The 27,355-nt window shown below is 49.5% G+C and overlaps 2 protein-coding genes across 3 annotated transcripts in view; one reads left to right on the top strand and one right to left on the bottom strand.

Annotated features, from left to right (window-relative positions):
• The first annotated feature begins 529 nt into the window (after positions 1 to 529).
• On the top strand, positions 530 to 27,008 carry SZRD1 (SUZ RNA binding domain containing 1). Of its 2 annotated transcripts, none has more exons than XM_078452334.2 (4): positions 530 to 621; positions 20,018 to 20,067; positions 21,849 to 22,100; positions 23,804 to 27,008. In XM_078452334.2, exons 1-4 carry the CDS (start codon positions 571 to 573, stop codon positions 23,904 to 23,906), a joined length of 456 nt encoding a protein of 151 aa, XP_078308460.1. In that variant the 5' UTR covers positions 530 to 570; the 3' UTR covers positions 23,907 to 27,008. The 2 variants fall into 2 exon arrangements, with proteins under 2 accessions (XP_078308460.1, XP_078308459.1); XM_078452333.2 differs by having other exon boundaries at positions 21,846 to 22,100.
• Positions 19,979 to 27,355, bottom strand: part of SPATA21 (spermatogenesis associated 21) — a 39,674-nt gene continuing 32,297 nt past the window's right edge. Inside the window, exon 15 of the transcript XR_013557704.2 lies at positions 19,979 to 20,281. The gene's annotated coding sequence lies outside the window, so the exon portion shown is untranslated. The remainder of the gene's footprint in view (positions 20,282 to 27,355) is intronic.

The raw sequence follows: 27,355 nt of genomic DNA, 5'->3' as shown, positions 1-27,355 counted from the left end.
CACGTGCAGTATTATCAACTAAAACTACCGTTTTAGTTAACAGATGCTTGGAATATGCTTTATGTGAAGGAAAAACTGTAACGATTTTCACCTTATCACATAGAAATAACAAAATGTGTTATGCATCAGATGTTTTTCATCCTCTATTGAGGCATAAAAATATTTTAAGAATTTAAAAAAAAATACGTCATCTGCAGTTCATGAAGATTACCAGTCACTTTAAAAAAAAAAAAAAAAAAAAAAAGGTTCTCAGTAATTGCCTGCCCTTAGAAAAGATGGTTCCAAAGAACACACTTTCCCTACTCAGGACGATGACTTCATGTGGACTCTCTCATTGAGTACAAGAGCTAACACGTTGCCCTTAAGAAAAATGGCAACCTTCTGGTTCCTCTGCCCTTTTCCAAGATGGCTTTCTCGATGCTCATGGGCGCTGGCCAGGCGCTTCTTCCGGGCTTGGCAAGGGGCGGGGTCCATTGAGTAAAGCCTTGCGTGCCGGCGCCCGCGACGGAGGCGCGCTTCAGGGCGCAGGCGCGGGGAGGGGGTGGGGGAGGAGGGAGAGCGGCGAGTAAGATGGAAGATGAGGAGGTCGCTGAGAGCTGGGAGGAGGCGGCAGACAGCGGGGTAAGGAGGAGCCGCCGCCGCGGGGCAGGGCCGGGCGGGACCTGGCGTGAGGGAAGCCTCCGGGGAGCGGGCCTGGGGATGGTTCTCCCCAAGGAAGGGCCCCACACGCCGGGCCGGGCGTGGAGGAGAGGCCCCCGGTCCTTGAGCGCCGTGAAGGCCTCTTAAAGGGGCCGCGTTCCATTTCTCCCTCCACCTTCGCCGGGTGCGCTTCCCTACATCCCCCCCGACGTGTGCGTCACCCGGGGCGCCCCACCCGCCATCCAGGGCCTCTTTGCGTGGCCCCCGCGCCCGCTAGCTCTTCCCGGGACTCTCTGGCCCTTCCTCTCCTGTCGCCGCCCACCCCCCCTCCCGAGTCACCATTTTAAAGTTCATGTGCTCTGATGAGGAGCGACACACCGGGGGGGGGGGGGGGGGGCTGTGCTGACCGGGACGGCGTGCCGGGCTCCGGAGAAGAGCAGCGGAGGGCAGGCGGGGAAATTGAGTCGTCTCTGGTCCCCTCCACTCTGTGCTAAAATCCCCCATTGCTTTGCGCCTTCCGCCACGGTGGGCGAGTCTGGGTTTTTTTTTTTTCTCTTTCAGTTTTACTCTGAGAGCCCGTTGCAGGCGGGTCTCCCGGGGACCCCGCCAGAACAACCGAAAGCCCGGTGGGCAGCCCCTCTCCCCGGGGACCCACCCAGCGATCTGGGCCCGGGGCGAAGGTCTTGGAGAGTACTTGCCCGGGTTCGGGGGGGGGGGGGGGGGGAGGGGGGAGGGGTGCGATTTGTAAAGTAGCCGCATTCCTGGGAGAGGAGGGGGGAAATGGACCCTTCGACTTTGCTTTTGGAGTTTTTGTTTGACTCTAGAAGCTGTAGGGAAATAGTTTATCCCAAGCTGAAACAGCCGGAGCCAATCCTCTTAGGTTTGTGATTAATTTGGGTCTTTTCAGAGTTTGTGGTTCAGTGGTGACCCTTGGGAAGATGCGGAGATAGCCTTTTGGCCTCCCGGCGTTCGTGTCTGTTCAGTGTTGGCTCAAGTGACCTCCACCTTCAAGGTTTATGTGTTGGGAGTGGGGCGCGGAGAGCTGAGTGTACTAGGGTAGAACAGGAGTTTTGTTTTTCTTTCTTTATTTATTTTCCCCCAAGCGCCTTTGAGGGTGCTCATCAGAGCTGGAAGAGGCGGAGAAATTGACCCGGCTGCAGAGGGTATCTCTGCGGGAATGTTGAAACTTGGCTTCGCTCGTAGTCTTTTCCCGTGGTTCAGCATTTCTTTCATGATGTTTATGTTTTTCCGCTTAGCACAATTAAGAACTTGAAGGATTAGTTCGTTCAGAAGGTATTTGATACAGTTCTTATGTGCTGACCATCTTTCTTGGATTTTGACTTGAGTAAGGAGAACGATTGAAAGATTTTATAGAGAGCAACAGGTGTCGTCTGAGTGTTTATTCAGCAAACATTTTTTGAGTGTCTCTATGTGCTGGACAGTGTGTGTAGCAGTGACTTTGTCCTATAGAATGCAAAATTTCCGGGTACAGGCATTTATTACCTACCACTAATATGAGTGCAGCATTCAGACATCCTTCATGTACACCCTCCTGCAAAAAAAAAAAAAAAAAAAAAGCCTGGCCTGTAATTTGAATGTGGCTCAAATGATAAGTGTCTTGAGCATCTTGACATTTCTTTGTTTTTTCTGACCTGTTTACAAGAGACATGAGTTTTTCATGTTAAGAAAATAAAAACAAAAATCAATGCAGAATTCAGAAATCTGTGGATTACTTGTGTTTTTCAGAACAGATAAGGATCAGCTAGCCCAGTCCCACATTTTACAGCTGAATGAACCCCAGGGATGTAGGATTTAACTTAGATCTTTCTGATGTTTGTCCACTACTCTTTTGACTATATGTTAGTAAAACCCTTTAGAAGTGCCCGGTACAGAGATGGAACCCAAACCTTGCCTTGTTGACATAGGAGCAAAATGCAGGTTCCTTCTATATCTTTTATGTAACTGAACCACTGAAATAATCTGTAGTTATTGCCCTTTTATAACCAAGGAAACTGAAGTTGAGAGAATAACCTGTCTTGCTCAAGGTCGCACGGATAGTAAGTAGGGAGCTGGGTTTTGACACCAAAGCCTATCTGACTCCCAAGGCAGAGTTCATTCTGTAGCATTTTGCTGTCTCCCTTCCTGGGACCTGTGGAAGACTTGGGAGTTGGACATTACCTTTATTTTTTCATATGTTTGCTTTCGGCTTATATTTGAAGGCTTTCTTGAATTTGATTCCCTCTTTGAATTTCACAAACGGTTTTGTAAATGTGCACCTTTGAAGGAAGGGTGCCAGAGATGGGATGATGTGCTGTGTCCACGTCACTGGGAAACCAACTGACTGTACATGTCTTTCACATGTAGCCAGTTGCATATGTAAAAGTTATCCTTTCTAACATTCAAGTGATCCTTTCTAACAACTGAAACTTGGTAATGAGTGTTACGCACTCACCCTTCCAAAAAAACAATCTGGATGGTGAGAAGGCTAGTAAATGGGGGTTGACAGTTTTTTTAAGTGAACACGCAATCTTTATATTATCTGGAGGTAGTTCTGATCCTTCAAAATAGAGGCTTTTGGGTGATCCCTGCCCTCAGCACCACAAAAAAATGTTGATGTCATACTGGAGGTTTTGTTTTGTTTTTTAATGTTTATTTATTTTGAGAGAGACCGCACCTGCCTGTGTTGGGGGTGGAGGACAGGCAGAGAGAGAGAGAGAGAGAATCCCAGGCAGGCTCCTGCTATCATCACAGAGCCCACTGCAGGGCTCAATCTCATCGTGAGGTCATGACCTGAGCCGAAATCAAGAGTCAGATGCTTAACCGACTGAACCACCTAGGTGCCCCTGGAATTTCTTACGTGTCAGTACATCTGAGATCGTTTTTTTCTTGCATATTTTCAAAATACTCAATATTGAGTCCTATTGTGTCATTCTGGGGAAGACTCCAAATTGAGAAATACTCCAAATTTTCTGTAAATTGGCTGCCTTTTGCTTTTAGTTAATGTGGTGAACACTGACTTGATATAGAACTATTCCTTTCCTGTTTCCTCCCAAAGAGTCACATTGCCAATCAAAGGACAATTCAAGGAATATAACTTACATCCCACTAAGGAAATGTTTCTTTAAAAATATACTGCCTTTGGGAGAAATGAAAATGTAAATTGAGTTAATTTTGATTCAAACTCTAAATTCTGTCCTTTGTTTTAAGCACATCTCAAGGGACAAATAGAGCATTTTGTAATTGGAAAATTTTTTTTTGTGCGCCAAAAAAAAAAAATCAGATCAACAGTTTGCTCAGTTTCTGACACTTTGAAGCTTTATATATTCACATGTTTAGGGGAAAAAAAAACAAACAAAAAAAGGCATAACCTTGTCCATCTTGTTGGTAATGGGCTAACCTGATCCTAGGGGAAGGCAGATGGTACATAAATGGAATTGGACTGGTAGCTGTAATGCTTTGGCAGCCTCTCTGATTTCTTTGCATCTCAAAGTTGCCTTTTGTCCTTTGCCAAAGGCAAGTCATGTAACTAATTGGAAGAAAATGTATCTTAAGTTAAAGGACGACTAGTCCCTCTTCTGGACTAAGAATTCAAATTTATATTTACTTTCTACCCTCACTGAACCTCTAAACATTACCCCATCAGCAATGCTGGATGCCATATAAGTCTGTAAGAAAGTGTCAGTAAACTCCAAATACCTACTGTGTATCAGGCACTGGGCACAGGCCAGTGGAGGAGTCAGATGGGTAAAGCAGCGCTTTTCTTTAGAAGAGGCATAGATGGGGTGCGATAGCTGGGATCAGAGACAGTCTTGTAGAAAGAAGGTGATGTTTCAGACTACTTGAATTAAGCCGTAGAAAGTCTGGGAGGGGTGGGTAGAGCGTAGGACCAATGTGGATGTGTATAGGCAGCAAGAGAAGAATGTGCCGCATTGGGAGAGCTACAAATACTTCCTTCTGGCTGTGGGGTAAGGGTTTGGCAGGGCTGAATGGAAAGAGACGAGGCCAGAGAGGTATGCAGGGGCCAGATGGGGAAGGGCCTCGTTGTATTTGGTTCTGGGGAGCTTGGACTTTGTCCTTACAGCACAAGAGAGCTTTGAAGGCTTAATTTTGTTTTTTAAAGCAGAGTAGTGGCATATTTGTTTATTTACTTATTTTGAGACAGAGCGTGCGTGTGAGCGCTCGCATGGGGGAGGGGTAAAGACAGAGGGGGGGAGAGAATCCCAATCAGGCCCCATGCAGTCAGCACAGAGCCTAACATGGGGCTTGTTCCCACGAACCAGAAGATCATGACTTGAGCCCAAGTCAACAGTCGGATGTTTAACCAACCGAGCCATCCAGGCATCCCTGGCATAGATTTTAATTGAAGAGATAAGAACTTTGATTTACTTCGTGTGTGTGTGTGTGTGTGTGTGTGTGTGTGGGCGTGCGCGCGTGTGCATGTGCACGCAAAAAGGTGATTTTATTAAAGCATGGGGACAGGACCCATGGGCAGAAAGAGCTGCCTGATTTACTTCTTATTCTTTAGAGAAGAGGCCATTCTCCCTCCTGGAGCATATGGCTTGCACCTTACTTTGGGGTCCTTAGCACTTCCTGTAACTGCTGTCATTATGGAATATTTACCATAGCTGTGGGTAGTGGGCAGATAACAGTTATTTCGGGGCTACCTGGTACTGATTTCTTTGTCCTTATAGTAAAGAAGGCATTTAAGATTTGTGGTATTGGAAAGTACAAATCCAGGTGTCCCATGCCTGTGAAGGAGCCATTTCTTTTTTTTTTTTTTTTAATTTTTTTTTTTTTAACGTTTATTTATTTTTGAGACAGAGACAGACAGAGCATGAACGGGGGAGGGTCAGAGAGAGAGGGAGACACAGAATCCGAAACAGGCTACCGGCTCTGAGCGGTCAGCACAGAGCCTGACGCGGGGCTCGAACTCATGGACCGCGAGATCGTGACCTGAGCCGAAGTCGGCCGCCCAACTGACTGAGCCACCCAGGCGCCCCTGAAGGAGCCATTTCTAAGCTGTTCCAGTTCTTTCTGGGAAGATTGGGTCTTAAGGATTGTGATTTGCTCAGAGCAGCCTTCTATAAAGCATTTGGCCGGTTGAGACATGATCATGCTGAGCAGTCTGTCCTTGTGATTCTGGAAACAGGTCTGTTTCGTTATGGTTTCAAAGAAACCGTCATGCACTTTTCACGAGTAACCCCTCTGCTCCTTTCATTGAGGCTGCTTGGGGGGCCTGTTCCCAGCATGCTCTAGGTGTTTGAGACAGCTGCCATGGTTGCTGTGGGCTGGAGATGCAGTCACAGACCTACTTGCTTTAACTTCTACAACAGGAGAGAACTTAGTGTATCTCTGTAAAGCTTTTGGTAAATCCCTGCAAGAGAAAAGGCGCTGTTGTCTAGATCTGATGACTCAGATGTATTCTTGGGGCTACATCTTTCTTTCCAGTTTCCACCTTTACACTGCAGTGGCTTCCCCACAGGTAATGTCCATTTCTGGCTGTATCAGGTAGAAGCCTTCACCAAGGAGTGGGGTGTTCTTTCCTGCACGCTTGCCCCACAGGAATAGAAATTATTTTCTGTCAGGACAGTTACTGACTTGGTTTCCTAGGAGAAGACTGAGTTTAGCTACTTACATTTGTGGCCAAAATACAGAATGAAATGTGTGTGTGTGTGTGTGTGTGTGTGTGTGTGTGTAGTAGTAACCATAGAGATTTCTCTTGCTGAAGGGTTTTTAACTGGTAGCCTCTACCAAGCATCCTTCTCTGTAACGTTCAGCTCCATGCAGGATGTTTGATGGGAAGATAGAGGTGAAAACCCACCACCGCAGAAATTAACAACAAATCCTGACCTCAGTCTTTATGTAGATAAAAAATCTCATCCCTGAGGTTAAGACATTTCAAGATGTCCCTCCCAGTAAGTCATCCCCTCCGTGCACCCAAAACTCTTTCCCTTATAAAATGAACACAGGAAATTACAGTCATTCCTTCCTAAAAGGAATAATATGTACGGTTGAAATTGCATTCTTCAGGGTTGTGATCCTTAGACTGTTCGAACTCGAGTCTGGAGAGGTCAAGGTTGTCCTCACTCTTCCTGGACCTTGAGAGCCAAATTCCCAGCCCTTATGCTCTGGCATTTGGCATATTCTTGGCCCAATACGAGCATTTGTGACCCTCCAGCTCTCAGTGCTGTTTTTGCCACCCAGTTGCACATCTCACTGGTGAGTGGGCTCCGCCCGTAAGCCCACACAGACTCCCAAATCCTGCTGGCCTCTTTTGGAAGGACTTCTTAGATAGCGTCTTAAGGGCTCACTACAGGCTTTGCGGAGCGCATTTTCACATTCATTATCCCAGTCAGTCTCCGTGACCTGGTGATGCGTAGGTGTTTTTATTCCTAGTGTCCTGGAGAGGAAATCACTTGGTCGGTCTCAGCTCAGCCACTGGCATCCTGAGCCCACACTCTTAGGGACCTTTTTGGACTGTTTGTTTACCTTTGCTTTTCAGCAGATAATTAACCAGTTAACTGCTTTAGGATGTTTAGTTGCTAGTTCCTTTGAAGTATTGTTATTTGTTTCACCTGGGATTGGCCTTCTGCCTCTGTAGTCTGATGATGAGTTGATAAATTTCTTGCCTCTGAGAAACTTGAATTTGGTTCCCAAGAGCCAAAAGGACACAGTTGCTGTCAGTTGTTGTTTTAAATTTAAAACAAAACAAAACTTTTTAAACTTTAATTTTATTTTTAAAGATTTATTTATTTTTGAGAGAGTGCAAGCGGGCAAGGGGCAGAAAGAAGGGGTGGGACAGGGGATCCAAAGCAGGCTGTGTGTCGACAGCATCGAGCCCAATGCGGGGCTTGAACCCACAAGCCACGACATCATGACCTGAGCTGAAGTCAGACACTCAGCCGACTGAGCCACCCAGGTGCCCCTAAAATTCTAAGTAGCCTCCACACCCAATGTGGGTCTCAAACTCCTGACCCCAAGATTAAGAGGCACATGCTCCACTGACTGAGCCAGGAAGGCACCCCTGCTGTCGATGTAACACTAAAAACAGTGACTGCAAATGACATGCTCGTTGAAATCTTGATCATAATTGGGAAATAACATCTGGCCAAGTGAAAAGACATAATATAAATATCTTTTGCTCACATCTCTTGAAAGATTTAACCACTCTGCTTGCTATCTTAAGGATCCCTGTATCTGTAGTTGCAGACTGGCGGCTCTTGGGTATTCAGCCTATGTACTTTCGGGGGGTGCACGCTTTGTTTACATATTGAATTTGAATGCTTTTCCCTGGGCCTTGGTGGTTCTCCTGTCCTCTGTAGTCCCCACTTTATGTATTGTGCGACCTGTTGTGATCCTTCCTGCTTACTTTATTGGCTCGACCTGGAGGCATTGTGTTTGCTGCCCCTGCTTAGTGCCATGATTCTAAGTAGCCTTTGATGACAGGGCCCTTGGGCCTTTGGATGAAACTTCCTGGTGGTGTAGGGAGGAGGTAAGAATGACTTTGTTCCATCCTCCAGTGTCCAAATGCATTGTATTTCCTCCTGGGAGAGGAGCCTTGCTGTCTTTATAAAAGGAGGAAAGAGCAGGTCACTTCTGCCAGTTAGTGACCCATTTCCTCCATCCATGGCAGTAACAGAAGTCCGAAGGCTAGGCTGACTCTTGAGGTGCCAGGTCTGGTTTTGGGCAGATCACTGCCTACCTTTCTCTCAACTTCTTTTCCTCTTTTGTCACCTGGGGCTAATAAAATCCTCCTTGCCTGGCAGTGAGGGTTAAATGGAGCACACAGGCGGATGTTGGAGTAGCGAGTACGGTGGTCGTGAGCATGAGGGCATTCCCCAGCCACTCCAGTAGAGTCTCTGCCTGGTTAGAGTGGCAGGTTCCTAAGACTGGCTGAGAGGTCTCTTTCTTGCTCCCCCTGAGAACTAATACACAGTTTTCTTTGAATTGTAAGGGAAAGGCAATAACGAGCGTAGAGAAAGGGGAGCCCCGTTAGATTCTACCCATTATTTTATTCCAGGGTCAGGGCTCGCCGCCCTACTCCCCCTCCTGCCCGTTCTCCGCTTTTAAGCTAAAGGGTTGTATGGATTCCCTCCCCCATGGAGACTCTTTGAAGAGGCACTGGAAGCAGAAGGAAACAGTGTCTCAAGATTGCAGTTCTCAGCTTCTGAGGCCCTCCATCCTGGGATACGTCTATATCACCAGACTTGTTCTGTACTGAAGAATTGTTTCTTTTAGGGGACTTCTTCGCAGACTTAAGGTCTGGACTTGGTTGTGGTCTGCCACTGCTGTAGCCCTTCCTTAGAAGCCCTCAGCTTGCACTGGCCTGGCCTGGGGTGCAGATTAGGCAGGGTGATATTCCCTGTCTGCCTTTATCCTACCTTCGTAGTTCCTGTGGCCACCCGCTAGCCACTCCTGAACGTTTTTGCTTCTTCCTCTTGAGGTTTAGGATTCAGTTTTGTCACTTACAAGTCGAGTGGCCTTAGGCAAGTCATTTAACCCTGAGCATGCAGCATGGCTGTTGTATGTCCCATGGATTATGGTGAGGGTGAGGTGGTGAAGGGAGGGCCAGAGGCTTCCTTACACACACCTGCAGCAGGTGCTTGGAGTGTGCTGCCACCACCACTACTGCTGACAAATGCGTGTGACAGCCTCAGCTCTTACTGGGAACACAGGTAGTGTTGCTGTGTTCAGACCCAGATAGACCCAGTTCAGATTCTGGCTCCCCTCTGTACTGTTGTGGAACCATGGTCAAAGTACGTAACCTCTCAGAATTGGTTTGTAAATCATTTGTAAAATGGGGCTATCTTTCTCTCTCTTTTAATGTTTTTAAACAAATTTTTTTTAACATTTTACTCATTTTTGAGACAGAGAACAAGTGGGGGAGGGGCAGAGAGAGAGGGAGACACAGGATCTGAAGCAGGCTCCAGTCTCTGAGCTGTCAGCACAGAGCCTGACGTGGGGCTCGAACTCACCATGAGATCATGACCTGAAGTCGGACACTTAACCGACTGAACCACCCAGGCGCCCCTCTTTTAATGTTTACTTTTGAAAGAGGGGGTGCAAGCAAGGGAGGGGAAGAGAGAGGGGGACAGAGGATCCAAAGCAGGCTCCAAGCTGAGACCGCAGAGCCTGATGCGGGGCTCGAACTCACCGCAGGATCATGACCTGAGCTGAACCCAGACACTTAACTGACTACTGAGCCACCCAGGCACCCCAAAATGGGGCTATATCTCTAAAATCCCTGTTTCACAGGATGGTTCATAATTCATGTGTTGGGTACTGTTTTAGGAGCTATGGACAACTGTAGTGAAAGAACTTTCTTCTCCTAAAACTTGCTTTCTAGTGGAGAAAAATAAACAATAATGTTTTTATATATGCACCCAATGAAGAAAAATAAGAGAGATAAAGAATGTAGAAAGTGACTGGCAGAGGTGCCATTGTGTGTGGGGAGTGCAGGGGGAGGAAGGTCAGAGGAGGCCTCAGTAAAGATAGGCAGAGAGACCTGAAGGGGGTGAGAAAGCAAGTGTGCAGAAGAAGCTGGTGGAAATGCATTCCAGGTAGAGGGAACGGCAAGTGCAAAGGTCCTGAGGCTGGAGCATGCTTGTTTTATTTGAGGAACAGCGTGGCCCAGAGGTAGCAGGGAGCCGGATCCCGTAGAGGCTAGTAGGCTGTGGTGGGTATTACCTTGAAACAGGAAGCCATGTGAGGGTTTTGAGCAGAGGCTGACTTGGTTTTCAAAAGGATTATTCATTCTGGTTGTTACGTGTAAAATAAACCGTAAGGGCAAGAGTGGGAACACAGACTGAAGATGCCATTTCAGCTGTCCTTTCAAGGGCTGTGGTAATTTGGACCAGGGAGGTCACAGTAGCAGAAGCGTTGGGAAAATTCGGGATCTGTTTTGCAAGTAGAACCAACGTGGGGGATGAAAGAGACATCAGAGCTGCCAGAAGACTGGGGTTTCTGAAGCGGGGTGAGGAGAGGGAGTGTGGGAGGAGCAGGCTTGGGGGAGTGAATGAAGTCAAGGGTTTGGTTTGGGGCCTGGGGAGTTTAGGTCCCTTGTGAAATCAGAGTGGGGGTGGTGAGTCGGCAGCCGTACACCCACTGATGTGTGGAAGGCCGTGGAACCAGGTGCCGTCGCCAAATCAGCCAGTGGAGTCACGGAGGAGGGGAGGTGCAGACTCTCCAACCTCGGGGGCCTGGACAGGAGGAGGAGCCTGTCCTGTACAGGGGACGTTAACTGTGGGCATGAGAGGAGCTACCAGGGAGCTGGGAGGGGACCGGCAGGCTGGGATGGACAGTACTTTGAGGAGGGAGCAGCGAGCAGTGTTGGACGCTGCTGAGAGGCTGAGTGAAGTGAAGGTGTGGAATTGACCGTTGAGGTCATTGGTGACTCCGGCAAGTTTCAGCAGGATGGGGGGGGGGGTGTAGAGAGCAAGATTGATGAAGTTGTGAGTGTCACTTAGAGCAGGGCCTGGGCTGAACGTTGGGCACTGGGCGAGTGCTGGTTGCTGGCACACCAAAATGACAGGACCCGCCACAGTAGGATATGTGGCGTTTACATCAGTAAACGGCATGCCCCTTGCCTCTTCGGTCCCTAAGGTGCTCAGTTGCTAGTTGCTGAATTTTTTTTTTTTTAACGTTTATTCATTTTTGAGAGACAGAGAGACAGAATATGAGCTGGGAAGGGGCAGAGAGAGGGAGACACAGAATCCGAAGCAGGCTCCAGGCTCTGAGCTGTCAGCACAGAGCCCGACGCGGGACTCGAACTCACAAACAGAGATCCTGACCTGAGCCGAAGTCAGACGCTCAATGGACTGAGCCACCCAGGCGCCCCAGCTAGTTGCTGAAATATTAAATGTATAACAGATACATCTTATTCTAAGACTGTATCTCAAGCAGTGTTGTCTAAGCGAAGTCCCATGTTAGCCACACGTGTGATTTAAAACTTCCCCAAAGCCACATTTAAAAAGTATAAGGAAACAGGTAGAGTGGATTTTAATATTTTTTTAAGTTTTATTTATTTAAGTAATCTCTATACACCCAGCATAGGTCTTGAACTCACAACCCTGAGATCAAGACTCGCATGCTCTACCAACTAAGTCAGCCAGGCACTCTGGCTCAAATTCAGTAATTTGAATATTTAAATTAAAAAATTTTTAATGTTTATTTTATTTCTGAGAGAGAGAGAGACAGAGCACGAGCAGGGGAGGGGCAGAGAGAGAGGGAGACACAGAGCCTGCCCTGGCGCTCGAACCCAGAAACTGCAAGTTCACGACCTGAAGTCGGACGCTCAACCAACTGAGCCACCCAGGCGCCCCTGAATATCTTAAATGGAATGCAGCATACCCCAAATAGTATCACGGTCAGCACATAATCAATATTGAAAAAATGTTAATGAGCTGTTTTACACCTTTTTTTTTTTTTTTTTTTTTTTTTGTCATAAGTCTGGGAAGTCTGCTGTGCATTCGGCATTTACAGCACATCTCAGTTGGGACTGACCACGTGTGAAGCGCTCACCAGCCACGTGTGGCAGTGGCCACTGGACTGGGCGGCGTGGCTGGAAAATGTGCCCAAAGTATTTCCTCTTCCTGGGCAGGTGCAGAGAGCTCCTGAAAGCCTTGGGAACTTGGGAAGGAAAGTGGGAAGTGGCTTCCCTTCCAAGCAAGTGAGAATTGTCTTGTCTCTACAGCATATCCTCCCCACCCCTCCAAGCCCTTCATGGTTTTCTGGAGCCCCTGGTTTCTTCAAATCTGTACCTGGCTAGTCCTGGGAAGTGTAGCTGGCTTTCTGCAGCAGCTTTTCAAAAGTGGCATGGATACCAGCTAATAAAGACCTTTGCTGAATGCAGCTCAAGTAAAATCCAATGGATTGCAGTTGAAGTTATCTCTTGTTTGGGGTCCCTTTTTTTCCCCATTTTCCTTTCCCTCTATTCATGTTTTCATCCTCTTTCTCCCCAGTGTTTCTATGCCTCTCTCTTTTTCTTGAAAGTCTGTTCTTTAGGTCTCTGCCATTTTCTCTGACTCCTAACAGGTTCACCACCTCCCCATTTCTCTTTCCACAATGCTGTCTGTACAGCTACCACAGCGACTGTGGTTCCCTACCAGTCTTCTCCCTCCTGGCTGGGCTCTCCTCTTCAGCAGAGGTTGCCTTATCTCTGGGCATCCAGCATCTGGCACGTCTCCTACCTTACAGTCAATTTGCCACAAAATGCTTGCCTCCAACTTTTTTCTTTTTCTTTTTTTTTGTCACAGTGAAGCAAAAGGACAGTGGCTTTTGAGATACATTAACAAAGTGTAGACTTCCTTAGGGAGGGCATTTTAAAACTATCCTGTGCCCCCACAGTGACCCATTTAACGTGGAATGTTTTCCTTGCTGTGGGAGTAGCAGAGAAGGGAGGAGTGTTCTGTGTTCCTTCAAACAGACTAACCTGTCTGTATTAAAAAAGGGCAACTGATGAAGTCATGGCCCGGATGTCTTGTCTCTCAACTTCTGAACTCTGCCTTTTTCAAGATTTTACTTTTTTTTCTCAAGATTTTACTTTTGAGTAATCTCTGCACCCAACTTGAGGCTCAAACCTACAACCCCAAGATAAGAGTCGCATGCCCCACTGGCTGAGCCAACCAGCAAAAAGCTTTTTTTTTTTTTTTTTTTTTTTTTGACTTAATCAATCATGTTTGCCCAGGAGTTGAGTTAGTGTTTTGAACCTAACTATGTTCCTGAATGAAACATCGCTGTAGAATCAAACCTGGAGTGGTAAGACATTGGGGGCTTCTCTCCCTGGGTTGGCCAGGGTCAGTAGATGAAGCACTGTCCACTGCCACAGCACTGACGTAGAGAAACAAGGCAGGGGCTGAGACAGAGAGTTAACAGAGTTGGTGTGAAGGTGGTTTGGAAAAGTGTGTGGATCGCACGCCTGGACTTGAAATGGCCAGCGGTGTGCTCCAAAAGTACACCCCGTTTTATCTGATAGTGTTAAACCAGATTTTGCTGTCTGTAACTGAATTCTTGTGCTTCCCTCCTAAGTGAAATTGAGGCTCTCCCAGGAATAGGCAGAATCCCATCCAGACGCGTGATCTGGGAGACACAGGTGCCTTGCTGGGCACACAGAAGGCCCTGTAGCCAGGGGAGTGGGTGCTGAGGTCCTGCCCAAGACTTCCGGAGACCAGGCCCAGCCTGGCACTGTCGTCCGTGCCGGGAGTTCGGGGCCACACATGTTGGGATGAGGCCCGCCTTCTTCCCAGCATCTTCTCTGCGTTTTGCTGAAACGGTGTCATTATGTTCGTCAGGATCTGTCAGGCTCCAGTTCTGAGAGAAACCCTGTACCCAGGGCTCAGTCTCTTCTTAGATTTCCCCCAGTGTCTGTGGACGTGTGCTCCCCAATTTGGGACAGCGGGACACGACCAGACAAGCCTGTGGGACACAGTGGTTCACAGAGAGCCTGAGGAGAAAATCAGAAAATGTCATCTTCTGAAATGGAAACTGACAAAGAGAAGCAAATCATCTGAGAAAAGTCACTTAAATAGTAACTTTGGGTGATAAAAAGAGGTTATTTCCTAACTCAGGGCCAGGAACCTCCATTTAATACAAGGTTTCTTGAATTCTTAGAAGTTGTGTTCGTCGCACTGGTGAGCAAGGATTCTGGTTATCAGAGGAGGGGGTGCGGTGGAGGAGCAGGGTAATCAGCGTCTTTGGCACTGAGTTGGGGGGAGGCTGGGAGTGGACAGCAGCAGGTCAGGCACCAGAAAGGGCGGGACACAGTGTAGCAGAGGATTTGGGTTTGTTTGCTGTCTATTGTGAGTTTGGCTAGTTTGTTTTCATTTATTTTGGGGAGAGTGTGCGCTCAAGCAGGGGAGGGGCAGAGAGGGGTGCAGAGGATCCGAAGCGGGCTCTGCACTGAAAGCAGTGAGCCTGATGTGGGGTTCAGACCCAAAAACCATGAGATCATGGCCTGAGCCAAAGTCGGATACTTAGCTGACTGAGCCACCCAGGTGCCCAGAGAGAGAGAGAATCTTAAGCACAGAGCCCGTTGTGGAGCTGGATCTCATGACCCTGGGATCATGACCTGAGCAGAAATCAACAGTCAGACGCTCAACCCACTGAGCCACCCAAGCACCCCAAGTTTGGCTAGTTTGAATCAGTCCCCCAGGGCTTCATCCATCACCCCTAGGTAAACTGATAAAGTCTGTTTCTTGAATATTCAGGTCTGAGAGTATGGCTGTGATGATGATGAACTTGAACTTGCTGTAATTTGCCCCAAGGCCCAGAGTAGCCTGTTTATTTCTCTCCTTTGCCTTTCTTCCACTTCGCTCCCCTTCTCACCTTCCTTTTTTTCCCTTCTCATTCCCCTCTTAGTGCCACAGCAGGGAATCTGTCATTGTAACCCGCCTCCCCTTGCACATTCATCCCTATCCTCGTGTCTCCTTTGTTCCTTTGGAAAGAGGTGGCTGCGTAACAGATTAGGCTGAGGTGTCCCTTCTCTGCTCTTCCCTTCACATGCCTCTGTTCCCCAGCTTTCTGGGGGTGAGGGGGCTCCCAAGTGTAAGCGTTCCAAGGTTAAGGGCATCAGCAGCCATTGAGGCTGTGCTTTTTCCCTCAGGTGAGTCGAATTTGCAGGTGTTGTGTCTGATTCATTCACCTGTGGCCGTGGCCTCTCCTTTGCCTCCCACAAAGGACCAGTGCTGTCCACAACTACCTTGCTCCCCACTGTGGTTCTTAACGACCTCCTGCCTCCACTCCTTTCCTTCTGGTTTTGCTTGTTCTCTCGGACCAAGAAGGGTTTACCTCATTTTAGTAGAGATGTAGCCCCACAGGGCAAGTGATATCTGTGTTTAGTAATAGCAAACCATTTTTGTTTTTTGTTTGTTTTTTTACATTTATTTATTTTGAGAGAGGGAGAGAGAATCCCAAGCAAGTTCCATGCTGCCAGCACAGAGTCCGACGCAGGGCTCAATCCCACAAACCGTGAGATCGTGACCTCATGGTCATGAGCCGAGATCAAGAGTCAGGCACTTAACCGACTGAGCCATCCAGGTGCCCCTGCGACAGCAGACCTTTTGCTTAGGATTTTGACCCAAAGAGGAGACCCCTTACCACCCCCCCTCCACCCCCCGCCCCACCATCAGAACACAGCACATTGTCTTCTGGAGTCTACTCAGTGCTACTTGGCAAAAAATAGCCAGGAAAAGTCATGGGAAATCAAGCTTTTCTTAGCACCTTACCTCTGATATGCTTATGCTCTAACACTTGCCTGTGTCCTGGTGACCCCTCATGGCTCCGAGAAGTCATAGAGTGATGAGCTTATGTATGGGTTTCTTTCACTACCTGTGGAGGTTGAGCCTCTAACACAGAAGCCTTGACTTTGGGCCAGAGTTCTGTTCATCCTCATGAAAAGAGAAGGTGCCGTTAGGTGATAAGGTTTCTTGTTGGGTCCACATCCAGACGCTTCCTCACACAGCATCCTGGGGCCTTTGAATTCCACTGGGCTGTTGCATCTTTGGAGAAGACAAGCATTCTCCTTGCAGCGCACCCGGTAGGAAAGTTTTGGCTTGGTGCAGCTCTTCAGAGCACGAGACTGAGAGCAGATCCCTTGCAAGGCCTTGTCCAAAAAGAGAATGGACTGACTCATGATGCCTGGATAGACTCCAGAGGGAGTTGCAGTGCCCTCTCCGTTTGCGGGCAGGGCACTCCCTCTTAGCGGGGCCAGCTCTGGGCACACTGGTGTCCAGCTGGCCATCTGGACGTAGTCAGGATCAGCTTTCTACCGAAGCTGTTGGGATTTATATCCCATTCTCTAATCCGATGGAAGAATTCGTCCTCAGCTCAGATAAGCCATCCTGCCTGATGTGATGGAGCTTGAAGGGAGTGTTAGTTATTGGAGTCCCGGAGAGCAGTGTGGAATTCAGGGGAGATGAGGAAGAGAAGACCAGCATCCGATGGCTTTACCATCTCCAGGGATTCAAGCGCTTGTGGGGTTGTAGCAGCATCAGGCAGGGCCCCGAAAGGCCTTAGGTGTTGGGCTGCCTCTACGATTTACTACTTTGTGACGTTGAGTATGTTAACTTAACCTCCCTGAGCCACATCACCTTCATCTGACAGAACAGGATAAAAGCTCTTTTGTCCATCAAACCAGGGATGTGTGACCGAAAATGAGTGTTTGGGGGAAGTGTCTTAACAATCCTAAAGTATTATATTGACATAGGTCATTATTTCTAAATTTTTTTTAATGTTTTTATTTATTTTTGAGACAGAGACAGAGCACGAGCAGGGGAAGGGCAGAGAGAGAGGGAGACACAGACTCCGAAGCAGGCTCCAGGCTCCGAGCTGTCCGCACAGAGCCCCAGGCGGGGCTCGAACTCACAAATAGTGAGATCGTAACCTGAGCCGAAGTCGGATGCCCAACCGACTGAGCCAACCAGGCGCCCCAGACATAGGTCATTATTTCTAAAGCCAGTAGCTTATATTATATGCCAGGGATGCTGCTTACATTCTAATTTGGGGACAGAGGCCCATTTACTCATACGTGGTCCATACATAATGCCCTCTTGAAGGGCTTTTCTCTACCCAGGCTCCATTTGCTGGGCATGGGCAGATTCTGTCTTCCCGGAGGCCGTACGGAAAAAAAGGAAGCAGTTTGTTTTCCTGAGAGTCTCCTGGATGGGACCTCTCAGATTCAACTAAAGTAATGTGTATTCATTTTACCACAGTTAAAAAAAAAAAAAAAAAAAAAAGACTCCTGTGTTAGGCTCCTTTGCCTATATGCCTTACTTGGCCCTCATCGTAATATGAAAGTGAGAGTTCATGTAATAAAGTTTAAAAATGTAGAGCTTTCCCATGAAAATCTTGAGTTTGGTCTTGCTCTGGCCCTGTAAGCCAAGGCTCTGCTGCCTGGACTGTGGAGGCATTTGGTTCTGACCTTGTTTGAAGGCCTCTAAATCCCACAGATGTTAAACCTTGCATTTTTGATGGAGACACTTGAGTAGGGAGTGTCATTTTCAGATTGGAGCAAAACGATAACACTGTGCAGTTTTAAAACTGTGAGTTACTTGAAGAAGGCCTTGAAAAGTCCTTAAATGGTAATAGACATCAGACTAATGTGAGACATAGTATCTACTCAGGTTATAACACTGGTATTCATTAAAAAAAAAAAAAAAATTAGAACAATTAATTCTGATACAGACTATGCTGTGGGCGTGGATTCTCTTTGCGTGTCTGTTAGTTCACAGGAAACATCCAGGCCGTTCTCCCAATTTCTGTGTCCCTTTTCCATTCAGTCATTAGAGTTGTTGAGTGCCAGCCTGGGTTCTAAGCTTGAGTGAGTTTTCCATCTAGTGGCTTCCTAGCCCCTCCAGGGAGTTGAGGGGATCCTCAGAATGCAGTCCGTTGTGCTTGCCTTAATACATTTGGGGTATGTCATAAAAACAAAAACATATAAACACAGATCAGCACCTATCAGAATGAACGTCAGTGTCAAACTGGATTGAAATCTGGCTTTGTATGGTTAGTCCAGCTTCACAGTGTTTATAAGAAGGAGACAAAAGTAAGAGCGTGGAAAGATGAGAAGGAAAATAGGGAAACGTTCCAGGGAATACTAACCAAAAGAAAACTTGGCATGGCTTTATTAATATTAAATAATGGATTTTTAAAAATTTATCTTTTATTTTTAATTTTATTTTTAATTTTTTAAAATTTACATCCAAATTAGTTAGCATATAGTGCAACTATGATTTCAGGAGTAGATTGATTCCTTAGTGCCCCTTACCCATTTAGCCCATCCCCCCTCCCGTAACCCTCAGTTTGTTCTCCATGTTTATGAGTTTAAATAATAGATTTTAAAGCAAAGGATCATTTCATAATAACAAATGGGACAAGTTACTATAAGATAATCTTTGATTTTTTTTCTGGAGTCGATACATGTAGCAAATCAGCAAGAATTTAGAAGTTCTGAACATTATAGTTAACTAGCTTGAACCGTACCCGTCAACTGTAGAATATAGCCCTTTTCAGGACATGGGGAACATTCCTGGAAACTGGCTGCACACTGGGCCCTGGGGTGGATCTCAGTGCATTTCAGAGACTTCACTGGCAGTTAAGGCAGTTAACGTTTTGCAAGTTAACAACAACTTTGAAAATCCTGTATACCCTATAAGTCAAGATTCTCAACCTCAGCACCACTGACATTTGGGGCTGGGCAGTTTTTTGCTGTGGGAGCTGTTCTGTGCATTGTGCCATTTTAGCAGCATGGCATCCTGGACTCTATCTACCCACTGGGTGCCAGTAGCACGTCCCCTCTAGTATTGGGGGTGGGGGGGATGCGTCTCCAGACATTGCTAAATTGTCTTGTGGTGGGGAGAACCACCCCTGGTTGAGAACCACTCTGATTATAAGTCTTTTTTTCAGAGAGAGAACCTAATTGTTTCATACGGTTTTTTCCTTCTTCAGTAGCTGAACGGTGTTGTCCTCACTGAGGACAGCTGAGTGGGATGTTTGTAAGAAAAAGCAGTGGGACAGCCAAGGGGCCTGAAGGTTTGGTGCTTGCTCTGTGCACAGCTCCCCTGTCCAGTGTACAGACCCTTGTGCATGAGGGCGTGGAGGCATCAGAGTTCCTGGCCCTGAGGGCTCACTGCTGTCCAGTGTCCCAGATGTGAGACTTCTGTTTTGTTCTGGGCCTTTGGCTAGGTGCTAGTCACAGAGTTCAAGTCCATACGGGGGGGTGGGGGGTGGGGGGGGAAGGCTATTCATTTGTGATACATGTGATTATGAAGGAATGTAGAAGAGGGAGAGCTTATGTCTGAGAAGCAGGTGATTAACTGCACGGGACCGGAGAAGACTTGACCAAGGAGAGGCAGACATCAGGCTGGGTGTCGCAGGAGAAATGGAAGTTGGCAAAGGGAAGGTGGATCAGCGTGCGGGGTTCTGGGGCTTAGTAACAGCTCAGTTTCACAGTGATGTAAAACAGGAACAGAAGATAAAGGAAGGTGTGGGTGAGGCGTGCTTAGGAACTTGGACTTGATCTGACAAGCAGTCTAGGGGGTTTTAATGGGGAAACAACCAGATTTGTGTTTACAAAGTTGATTTGAGTGGCTCTGTGAAGGACAGATTGGAGGCTAGGAGACTAGTTGGAAGCTATACAAAGAACCCAGCTGCATGATGAGGTCTAGAACTATCACCGTGGCCATGGGGATGGAGGGAGATGAACCCTCAGGGAGTCCGTTCCCGAGCCCCAGAGTCTAGTAAAGGGAGGTCTGCATCCGTTACCTCAAAGGAAACAGTAATGTCCCTGGTCAGAGGACACCATCCTTAGCTCTGAAAATAAAGACATAAGTTTTTATCTAAGAGAGATTTTTTTCCACTTTTTATATACATTTTTTTCCTCTAGGAAATAGACAGACGGTTGGAAAAAAAACTGAAGATCACACAAAAGGAGAGGTAAGGCTGCTGTCTGGTCTGAGGGCTCATGCTCTGCCGTGTGAGAGCTGGGCAGTCAGTGGTATTGTCCAGGTGGCCATCAGGTTTAGCAGGGCAGGCTCCCGGGCAGGCTTCTGAGCGTGTCCCTCAAGGACATGGTGGTTTGAGGCTTTGAGAGTAAGGCTGGAGTGTCGCATCTGCCTTCTGACTTCGTGGGTACCCTGTGTGAGGTGGTCTGGTAGAAAGTGGGGAGGTGGTAAGTCAGAAAACTTAGGTTTTAGGCCTGGCTGTGTTCCAGTTGCTCTGAGGTTTGGGACAAGTTGTTTTGCCCTCTGGACACCAGTTTCTTTCTCTGTGACATAACGAGATTGGGCAGATGATTTCTGTGGGCCCTCTGTGACGTGGTGGCTAAGGGCATTGTGGGGGTATTCTGGAAGAAAAGATGCTCAGAAATTCTCGAAGACTTTTTAAGGATACCCCACCCCCACCCCCACCCCCACTCCCCGACAGGGGAGAAGGTGGGTTTCAGAGCAGGTGAAATTGACCTCAGCAGTCTGACTTTGGGCTTAGGTAACCTGTTGGCTTCCCACAGGGACTAGCGACAGGGAGGAGGAGGAGAGGACCTCTCTGGACTTATCATTCCCCAGGGGACGCCGGGATGCCCTGCCTGCCTGCTAGTTTCCTGGCTTCCTGCCTCTTTGATCAGATTGCTGGCTCCTTGTCTGTCTGCTCGTCTCAGCAGCTGCACTGAAGTCTGGTTACAGTCCCCTTGCCACACTGTTCCTGTCTCCCCCCCCCCCCCCCCGCCGGGACCTCCCCTGGCGGCAGCTGAGTTCACCAGCCCCTTCCCCTCCTGACAACCGCGGCTCTGAAAACAGGCCCCCTGCAGGCTGTTTGGTTCTGAAGAGAAGCTAGTTGGCTGCTCTGGGGAGGGTCTTTGTGGCTACTGAGAAGTGGTCACTCCTGCCCGGATCCCTTTTTTCTCTTGTGGCTTTTGTTTCTTTCCCTCTCCTGTGGTGTTTTCCACCTCTCCTTGTGGACTCGTTGCCTGATGTGCACACCCAGCAGCCTTGGACGTGCTTCTGCTCTGAGCAGTGTGACGCGCTGTCTCTAGGATCGCCCTTCACCCCAGCCCCGCCGCGTCCAGGGTACCGGAGAGCCCGGGTGAGGGAGCTGTCTCTGCTCAGAACCTCTTCTGGAGAGATGACCCCGTTGTCTGGCGTAGCTGGTCTCTGGGAGGCACAGGTCACTTACCAGAAGGCTGAGGCAGTTTGGTAAATCCTATCCTGATGCCAGGCAAGGACGGTGGAGTGGGCTCCTTTGTAGTGTTTGACTGGTGTGGGCGCATGTGGAAGGCTGTGGCTGGAGCGAACACTTTGCTGACCCCTAAGCTAAGGGCTCCTGCTACTCCAGCCTGTCACACTCTGCTCTGTGTGTAGGGAAGTCGGGATTTTAACTGACCTCGTTGGACTCTGGGCACGAAATGTTTTGCCACAGGGGCAAACAGTGGTTGGTGCGACTGTGAACCCGGGTGTAGAAGTCCCAGAATGAGATGGTGCTCCCGCCCCGTTTGCCTGGGGTGAGGTCTGAGGAGCAGGCCTGAGGACGACGTGAGCTTGTGGCAAGGTTGCTCTTCTGAGACACCCAGGAGTGAGAGTTCTGCTGTCTGGTCCGAGGCCAGAGAACAACGGATAGAATTAGGAGGAGGGAGGGGAAGGTGATGGGGGTGGTTGAGGGACGTGGCTGGGGCCTCCGAAGTCAGGGGTAGGACTTGTGAAGCTCTGTTTGCTCTTTGTCAGCAGGAAATCCAAATCTCCTCCCAAAGTGCCCATTGTGATTCAGGACGATAGCCTTCCCACGGGGCCCCCTCCACAGATCCGCATCCTCAAGAGGCCCACCAGCAACGGTGTGGTCAGCAGCCCCAACTCCACCAGCAGGCCAGCCCTTCCTGTCAAGTCCCTAGCACAGCGGGAGGCAGAGTACGCCGAGGCCCGGAAGCGGATCCTGGGCAGTGCCAGCCCCGAGGAGGAACAGGAGAAGCCCATCCTCGACAGGTGAGTGTAGCTGGCAGGGCTGACCGTCGACCACTCTGCCCGACCACCTTACAGGGGAGAAGGGAGGGCGGCCTGGCTGCACATGGAGGAATGAGAAGCAGGCAGAGAGGGGGCTGGAACCAGGGCGGCTCCAGCTGCCGGCCCTGGCCTGGTGGGCAAGTTCAGTGTCTGCTGCGTTGGCTCACGACCGCAAGCTTTGAGGCTGTGGTTTGCTGGCGGGCTGCCTCTGCAGGCACCGGGGGGGCGGGGGGGGGGGGGCAGTGTCGCATGGAGGTTAAAGGCATGGACTTTGGGTCAGAATCTACCATTTCCTTCCACTTAGGGCTGCCTGACCTCTCTGTCCCCTCATAGCCTAACGTATGGGGGAAATGGGATGACACAGTACCTGCCCCGTCAACTCGTTGTACAAGTAAATGAGCGTGGCGTTCTGAGAACCTCACCTCGCACAGTGGATGGCGCCCCGTGAAGTGCTTAGATGTTATCTTCTGGGTCTCAGAATAGCCCTTTGTAACGTTTTCTGGATTTTCTGAATCCTTTTTCGTCCCTGGCACTTTTTTCTTTGCAGTCCTAGAGGTTGCATTATGTAAACGTGTCACCTCTTGCTAAAGCTAAAGCAGTATTTGTTAAAATAGCCTCTTTCTTGGGGCGCCTGGGTTGCTCAGTCGGTTGGGCGTCCGACTTCAGCTCAGGTCACGATCTCGCGGTCCGTGAGTTCGAGCCCCGCGTCGGGCTCTGTGCTGACTGCTCAGAGCCTGGAGCCTGTTTCAGATTCTGTGTCTCCCTCTCTCTCTGACCCTCCCCTGTTCATGCTCTGTCTCTCTCTGTCTCGAAAATAAATAAACGTTAAAAAAAATTTTTTTAAATAGCCTCTTTCCGACTTTGGGAGGCCTCCTCGGGCTAGCTGTTCTGGGGCTTGCACCTTCTTCCCATCCCTCCGTTAGTTTGATAGACTTTTCTTCTCTAAGCCTTCACTTGGCAGAATAGAAAAAGTCTGTTCCCTTTTAGTCTTCTGTGTCAATAGGAGTCAACCATTAACCTCATAATTTGGAGAGAAGCAGGAGGGCAGCAGTGGCTGATGCTGGATCCCTCTACTGAGCTCTTGCTCTGGGGGCTTCACCTTTGCTTGATACTCTGACAAGTCTGTGCCACACGATTCTGTGGGGGCTGAGCTGCCTGAGGTCACTGCCTCTGGTCAAGATGGGCCCTTGAGCGCTCCCCTTGCCCTCTAGATTCGGGGAAGAAGCGCTGTTAGCACTCAGGGTGAATGTAGACCACCCGCCCCACCTACCCATGGGGGCTTCCCAGCTTGGAACAAGGCTCCCTGAATCCACATGTCAGAGACGCGAGGTCAGGGAGCAAGAATTGGCTGATAGCCGCTTTGGCGTCTGCCCCAGCTGCAGTTTTAAGATTTGGGGACGTCTTTGGGGCGCCTGGGTGGCTCAGTCGGTTAAGCGTCCGACTTCAGCTCAAGTCATGATCTCGCAGTTCGTGGGTTCGAGCCCCGCGTCGGGCTCTGTGCTGACTGCTCAGAGCCTGGGGTCTGCTTCCGATTCTGTCTCTCCCTCTCTCTCTGCCCCTCCCCTGTTCACGCTCTGTCTCAATAATAAATAAACGTTAAAAAAGTTAAAAAAAAAAAAGAAAAAAGATTTGGGGACCTCTTTGATGTCCTTTTTCAGGCCTCCCTCTGATCTTCTTCCCTCCAGGCCAACCAGGATCTCCCAACCCGAGGACAGCAGGCAGCCCAATAATGTGATCAGACAGCCTTTGGGTCCAGATGGGTCACAAGGCTTCAAACAACGCAGATAAATGCGTGCAGGAAAGGATGCTGCCGCTACCGCCGTCACCGCCTCTTGGGTCGTCCGCCACGGGTCGCACTGCCGTGGCAGACAGCTGGACTTGAGCAGAGGGAACGACCTGACTTACTTGCACTGTGATCCCCTTTGCTCCGCCCACTGTGACCTTGAACCCCATGCACTGTGACCTCCCTCCTTCCCCCCCTCTTCCCACTGTGATTGGCACGTCTATAAGGGCTGTCCCAAGTCAATGGAAAGGGAAAGGGTGGGGGTTAGGGGAGGGTTGGGGGGACCCGCGAAGGACTCAGTAGAGAGTCAGACAGTGCCACTTGGCCACTTGGGGTAAAGCCAGTGCCAGCAATAACAGTTTATCATGCTCATTAATTTTGGGATTTCAAAACACAGATGAGAACTCCCGCCACCCACCCCCAAGTGCATGTCTTTCATCACTTAAAAGCAAGTTCCATTTGAAAATATCCTTTCTTTTTTTTTTTTTTTTTTTTCTCCTTCCTATTTTTTGTTTGTTTATACAAATCTCTGATTTGCAAGAAAAAGTGCATGGGAGGGGTTTTAGCAGTTTAATGAATTTTTAATTGAGAAAGGGTAGTTTGGTAGTCTACTTAAAAATGTTTCTGGGAAATTCACTAGAAACATTAACCAATAGGTTTTTGGTGAGCTTAGCTTCTGTATTCCTACTGCCGCCCAGAAAAGGGGCAGGGCTCTGCAGCCCCCAGGACAGATGAGCACCCCATGCCTATACCTCCCTCCCCCAGCTGAGTCCCAGGGGCATCTTGGCCCTATCTGAGACTGAGCTAGCTCTACAGGCTCAGAGAGCCTGGGGGAGGGTGCTAACCCCACCTCTAGTATTCTGGGAGTTAGGGAAAGTGAACAGACTTCCCCTTCCCATACCCCTCAGGGCGGTTCCCTGCCAGCCAGGCTTGCTCCTTCTAGAAGGGAGCAGGGACTGAGATGCACTCCGAGCTCAGAGGTAAGGGGTGTGAGACTTGCTCAGTGTTCGGCTGTTAGCACAAGGAGAGCCAGGAGAGAGTGGCTCCAGGACTTTGCGCCTCCTGCCTAGCGTGCTCGGAAGGTGGAGAGATCTTCCCACTCCGGAGGGTCTGTGAGCACCGTCTCTGCGGATGGCCCCAGCTCAGTAACCGTTCCTGGTACATTTCCTTTGTGAAATCACTACCTTGGGAGCAGACCATTCTGAACACATTTGGGAAAAGGCAAGCTGTGCATTGCAAAGATTGGTGATGACAGACTGGTTTCCCATAAACCCAGGCGACCCTTCACCCATTTTTCCGGAGCGGGGGCTTGGAATGAAGTCAGTTTCCCCCTCTGTCCCTGGAGCCTAGAGATTTGCTTTGGCCCTTTAAGGTGGAAGAGGCTAAGAGGGCACTGCCCAGAGCAGCCGTGTGTGTGTACAATCTGGGTCCTCTCAGGCTTTCTGGTCTCTTCCGTTGCACTGCGCCTTATCCCTCAGCCAGCCGGATGGCCTCCGCGCTCAGTGGATGAGTTTTGGAGTGGGCGGTATGACGTTTTGTGATTAGGGCAGCTTGTGGTGGCCAAGGTGGCAAGCTCGGTTTTGCAGGCTCGCTCCACCTTTGGTTCACCTGGCGCTCAGCCTTGCCCTGTGGGAATGTAGGCCGGGCCCAGCAAGCCCGCTGCACCTCCCGCTTAGGAAGGGCCGGCTGCCAGTTGAAGCAGCAGCTAGTTCATAGCACAGCCTTATAACCGTGAGAAGCCAGGAGATTGTCCGCGAGCAGAGCTGAACAGAACTTCAGTCATGGAGAACCCACAGGGCGTTGGGTTGTGCCCACGGGCCGTTCTGAGGAGGGATTCCCTCCGGGCGTGGGCAAGGGAGAAAGTTGGCTGCTGTCTTTGTAGTTCCCCTGCCCTGACCGAGTTTCCTCATTCTAGATGTATAGTGTCCGTCCCTCATGTAATAGTGGTTTCTGGCCCAAGATGAGACCGTCCTTTCGGTTGGAGACGGGCACAGAGGCAGGCCAGGTGGCACGGCCAGGAGTGCCGATGCGCAGCCGTCGGGACCACCTGTTCTTGCCCACCCCTCCCCTAGCGGGAGCCAATGGGAAGGCTGGCTGATGGGCGTCTGTGGACTGACGACGTAGTAGGGACGGGTGTTCCCACCTCCCTCTGGCCAAAGATGCGGCTCTGCCCGCTGTGTGCCTGCCACCAGCCACCAGCGGTCGTACCCTTGGCTTCCCAGATGGAGAGGTGGCAGGCAAGATTTTAAAAAGAAAGAAAAAAGTGAAAATGAACTGTATTGTGTTGGGGGGAGGCGGGAGGGGAGATGGGAGAACAGTTTGGATTTTGTGTGTGGGTTGTTTTTGTTTTTTTTTGTTTTGTTTTTTTGTTTTTTTGGTAGTTGTCTGTAACTTTCCTTAAGTGCTTTTTTTTTTTTTAATTTTTTTTTTTTTTTTTTTTTTTTTTTTTTAAAGTAAGCTGCAGGCTTTGGCTTGGAAAACCCCAGGGGGATGGGGGGCAGAAACCTGAGGCTGCTGCCCCTTTATCTGCCTTCATGGTACTGTCCCCTTCCCCCAGCTCCTCCCTGACCCCGTGAGCCAGGCCTCAGACCTGCCAGCTAACCGCTTCCCATGAGCCACTATTCTGATGTCAGCCTATAACCAAAGGAGCTGGGGGTCCGGGCCTGGTGACCAACCCTTCTCAGCCCACTCAATCAGGGTGCTCCCCACCTGCAGGCAGGAGGCAACACCCTATCTGCTACCATCAGCCCCTTCCAGAGCCCACTGCCCCGCCCTGCCCTGTCCAGCCCAGCCATACCCTGCTCTGCCCCATGTGGGGATGCTCTGCTCAGGGATGGGCCGGCAGGGCTGCCCCAGCCTCCCTGGTAAGCAGAGACTCTGGAAACCTCTGGGGTCCTGTTTTCTGGCCGTGTGATCCCAGGGGTGCACATGGGCCCCTGGGGTGTCTGAACAGAAGGGCATGGGAGGAAGGGCCGCACCCCTGCAGTCCTGCTCTGCTGGTCTAGCGGGCAGCTGCCTACCCCACCCCACCCCGCACCGCGGGCTCCTGAGTCGGCAGATTAAGCATTTTATAAATTGTATTTTAAATACATGTTTTAAACTTGTCAGAGCCTTGTCCTCATTTCAGTCCCTGGCCTCCTAACCTCTTGCTGTGCCTGCCTGTTTAACTGCTGGGGGAGCTGCCCCTGCTCAGTCCCAGGGAGGAGCTCACTCTTGGTTAGAGAAGTAGGCCCGGGGTGGCATGTGGGTTGGGGGGCAAAGACCCACACACCCTTAGGTTTCAAGAGAAGGGCCCCCATGGGTCCTGGCGTTCCGTTGGTGAGAGCATGGCTGAGGCCCCCTCCTGCCCTTCTGCAGGGTCTGGCTGCCCCTTTCAGGGTCCAGAATCTTTCCCAGGTACTTTTCTTAGATTCACCGCTCCCCTCGAGCAAGAGGGGAGAGATGCTTCCTGTCC

This window comes from Panthera onca, chromosome C1 (assembly GCF_046562875.1).
Source record: "Panthera onca isolate mPanOnc1 chromosome C1, mPanOnc1 haplotype 2, whole genome shotgun sequence".
Classification (NCBI taxonomy): domain Eukaryota; kingdom Metazoa; phylum Chordata; class Mammalia; order Carnivora; family Felidae; genus Panthera; species Panthera onca.
The sequence above is the reverse complement of the archived record's forward strand: the minus strand, read 5'-3'. Positions and strand labels throughout refer to the sequence as shown.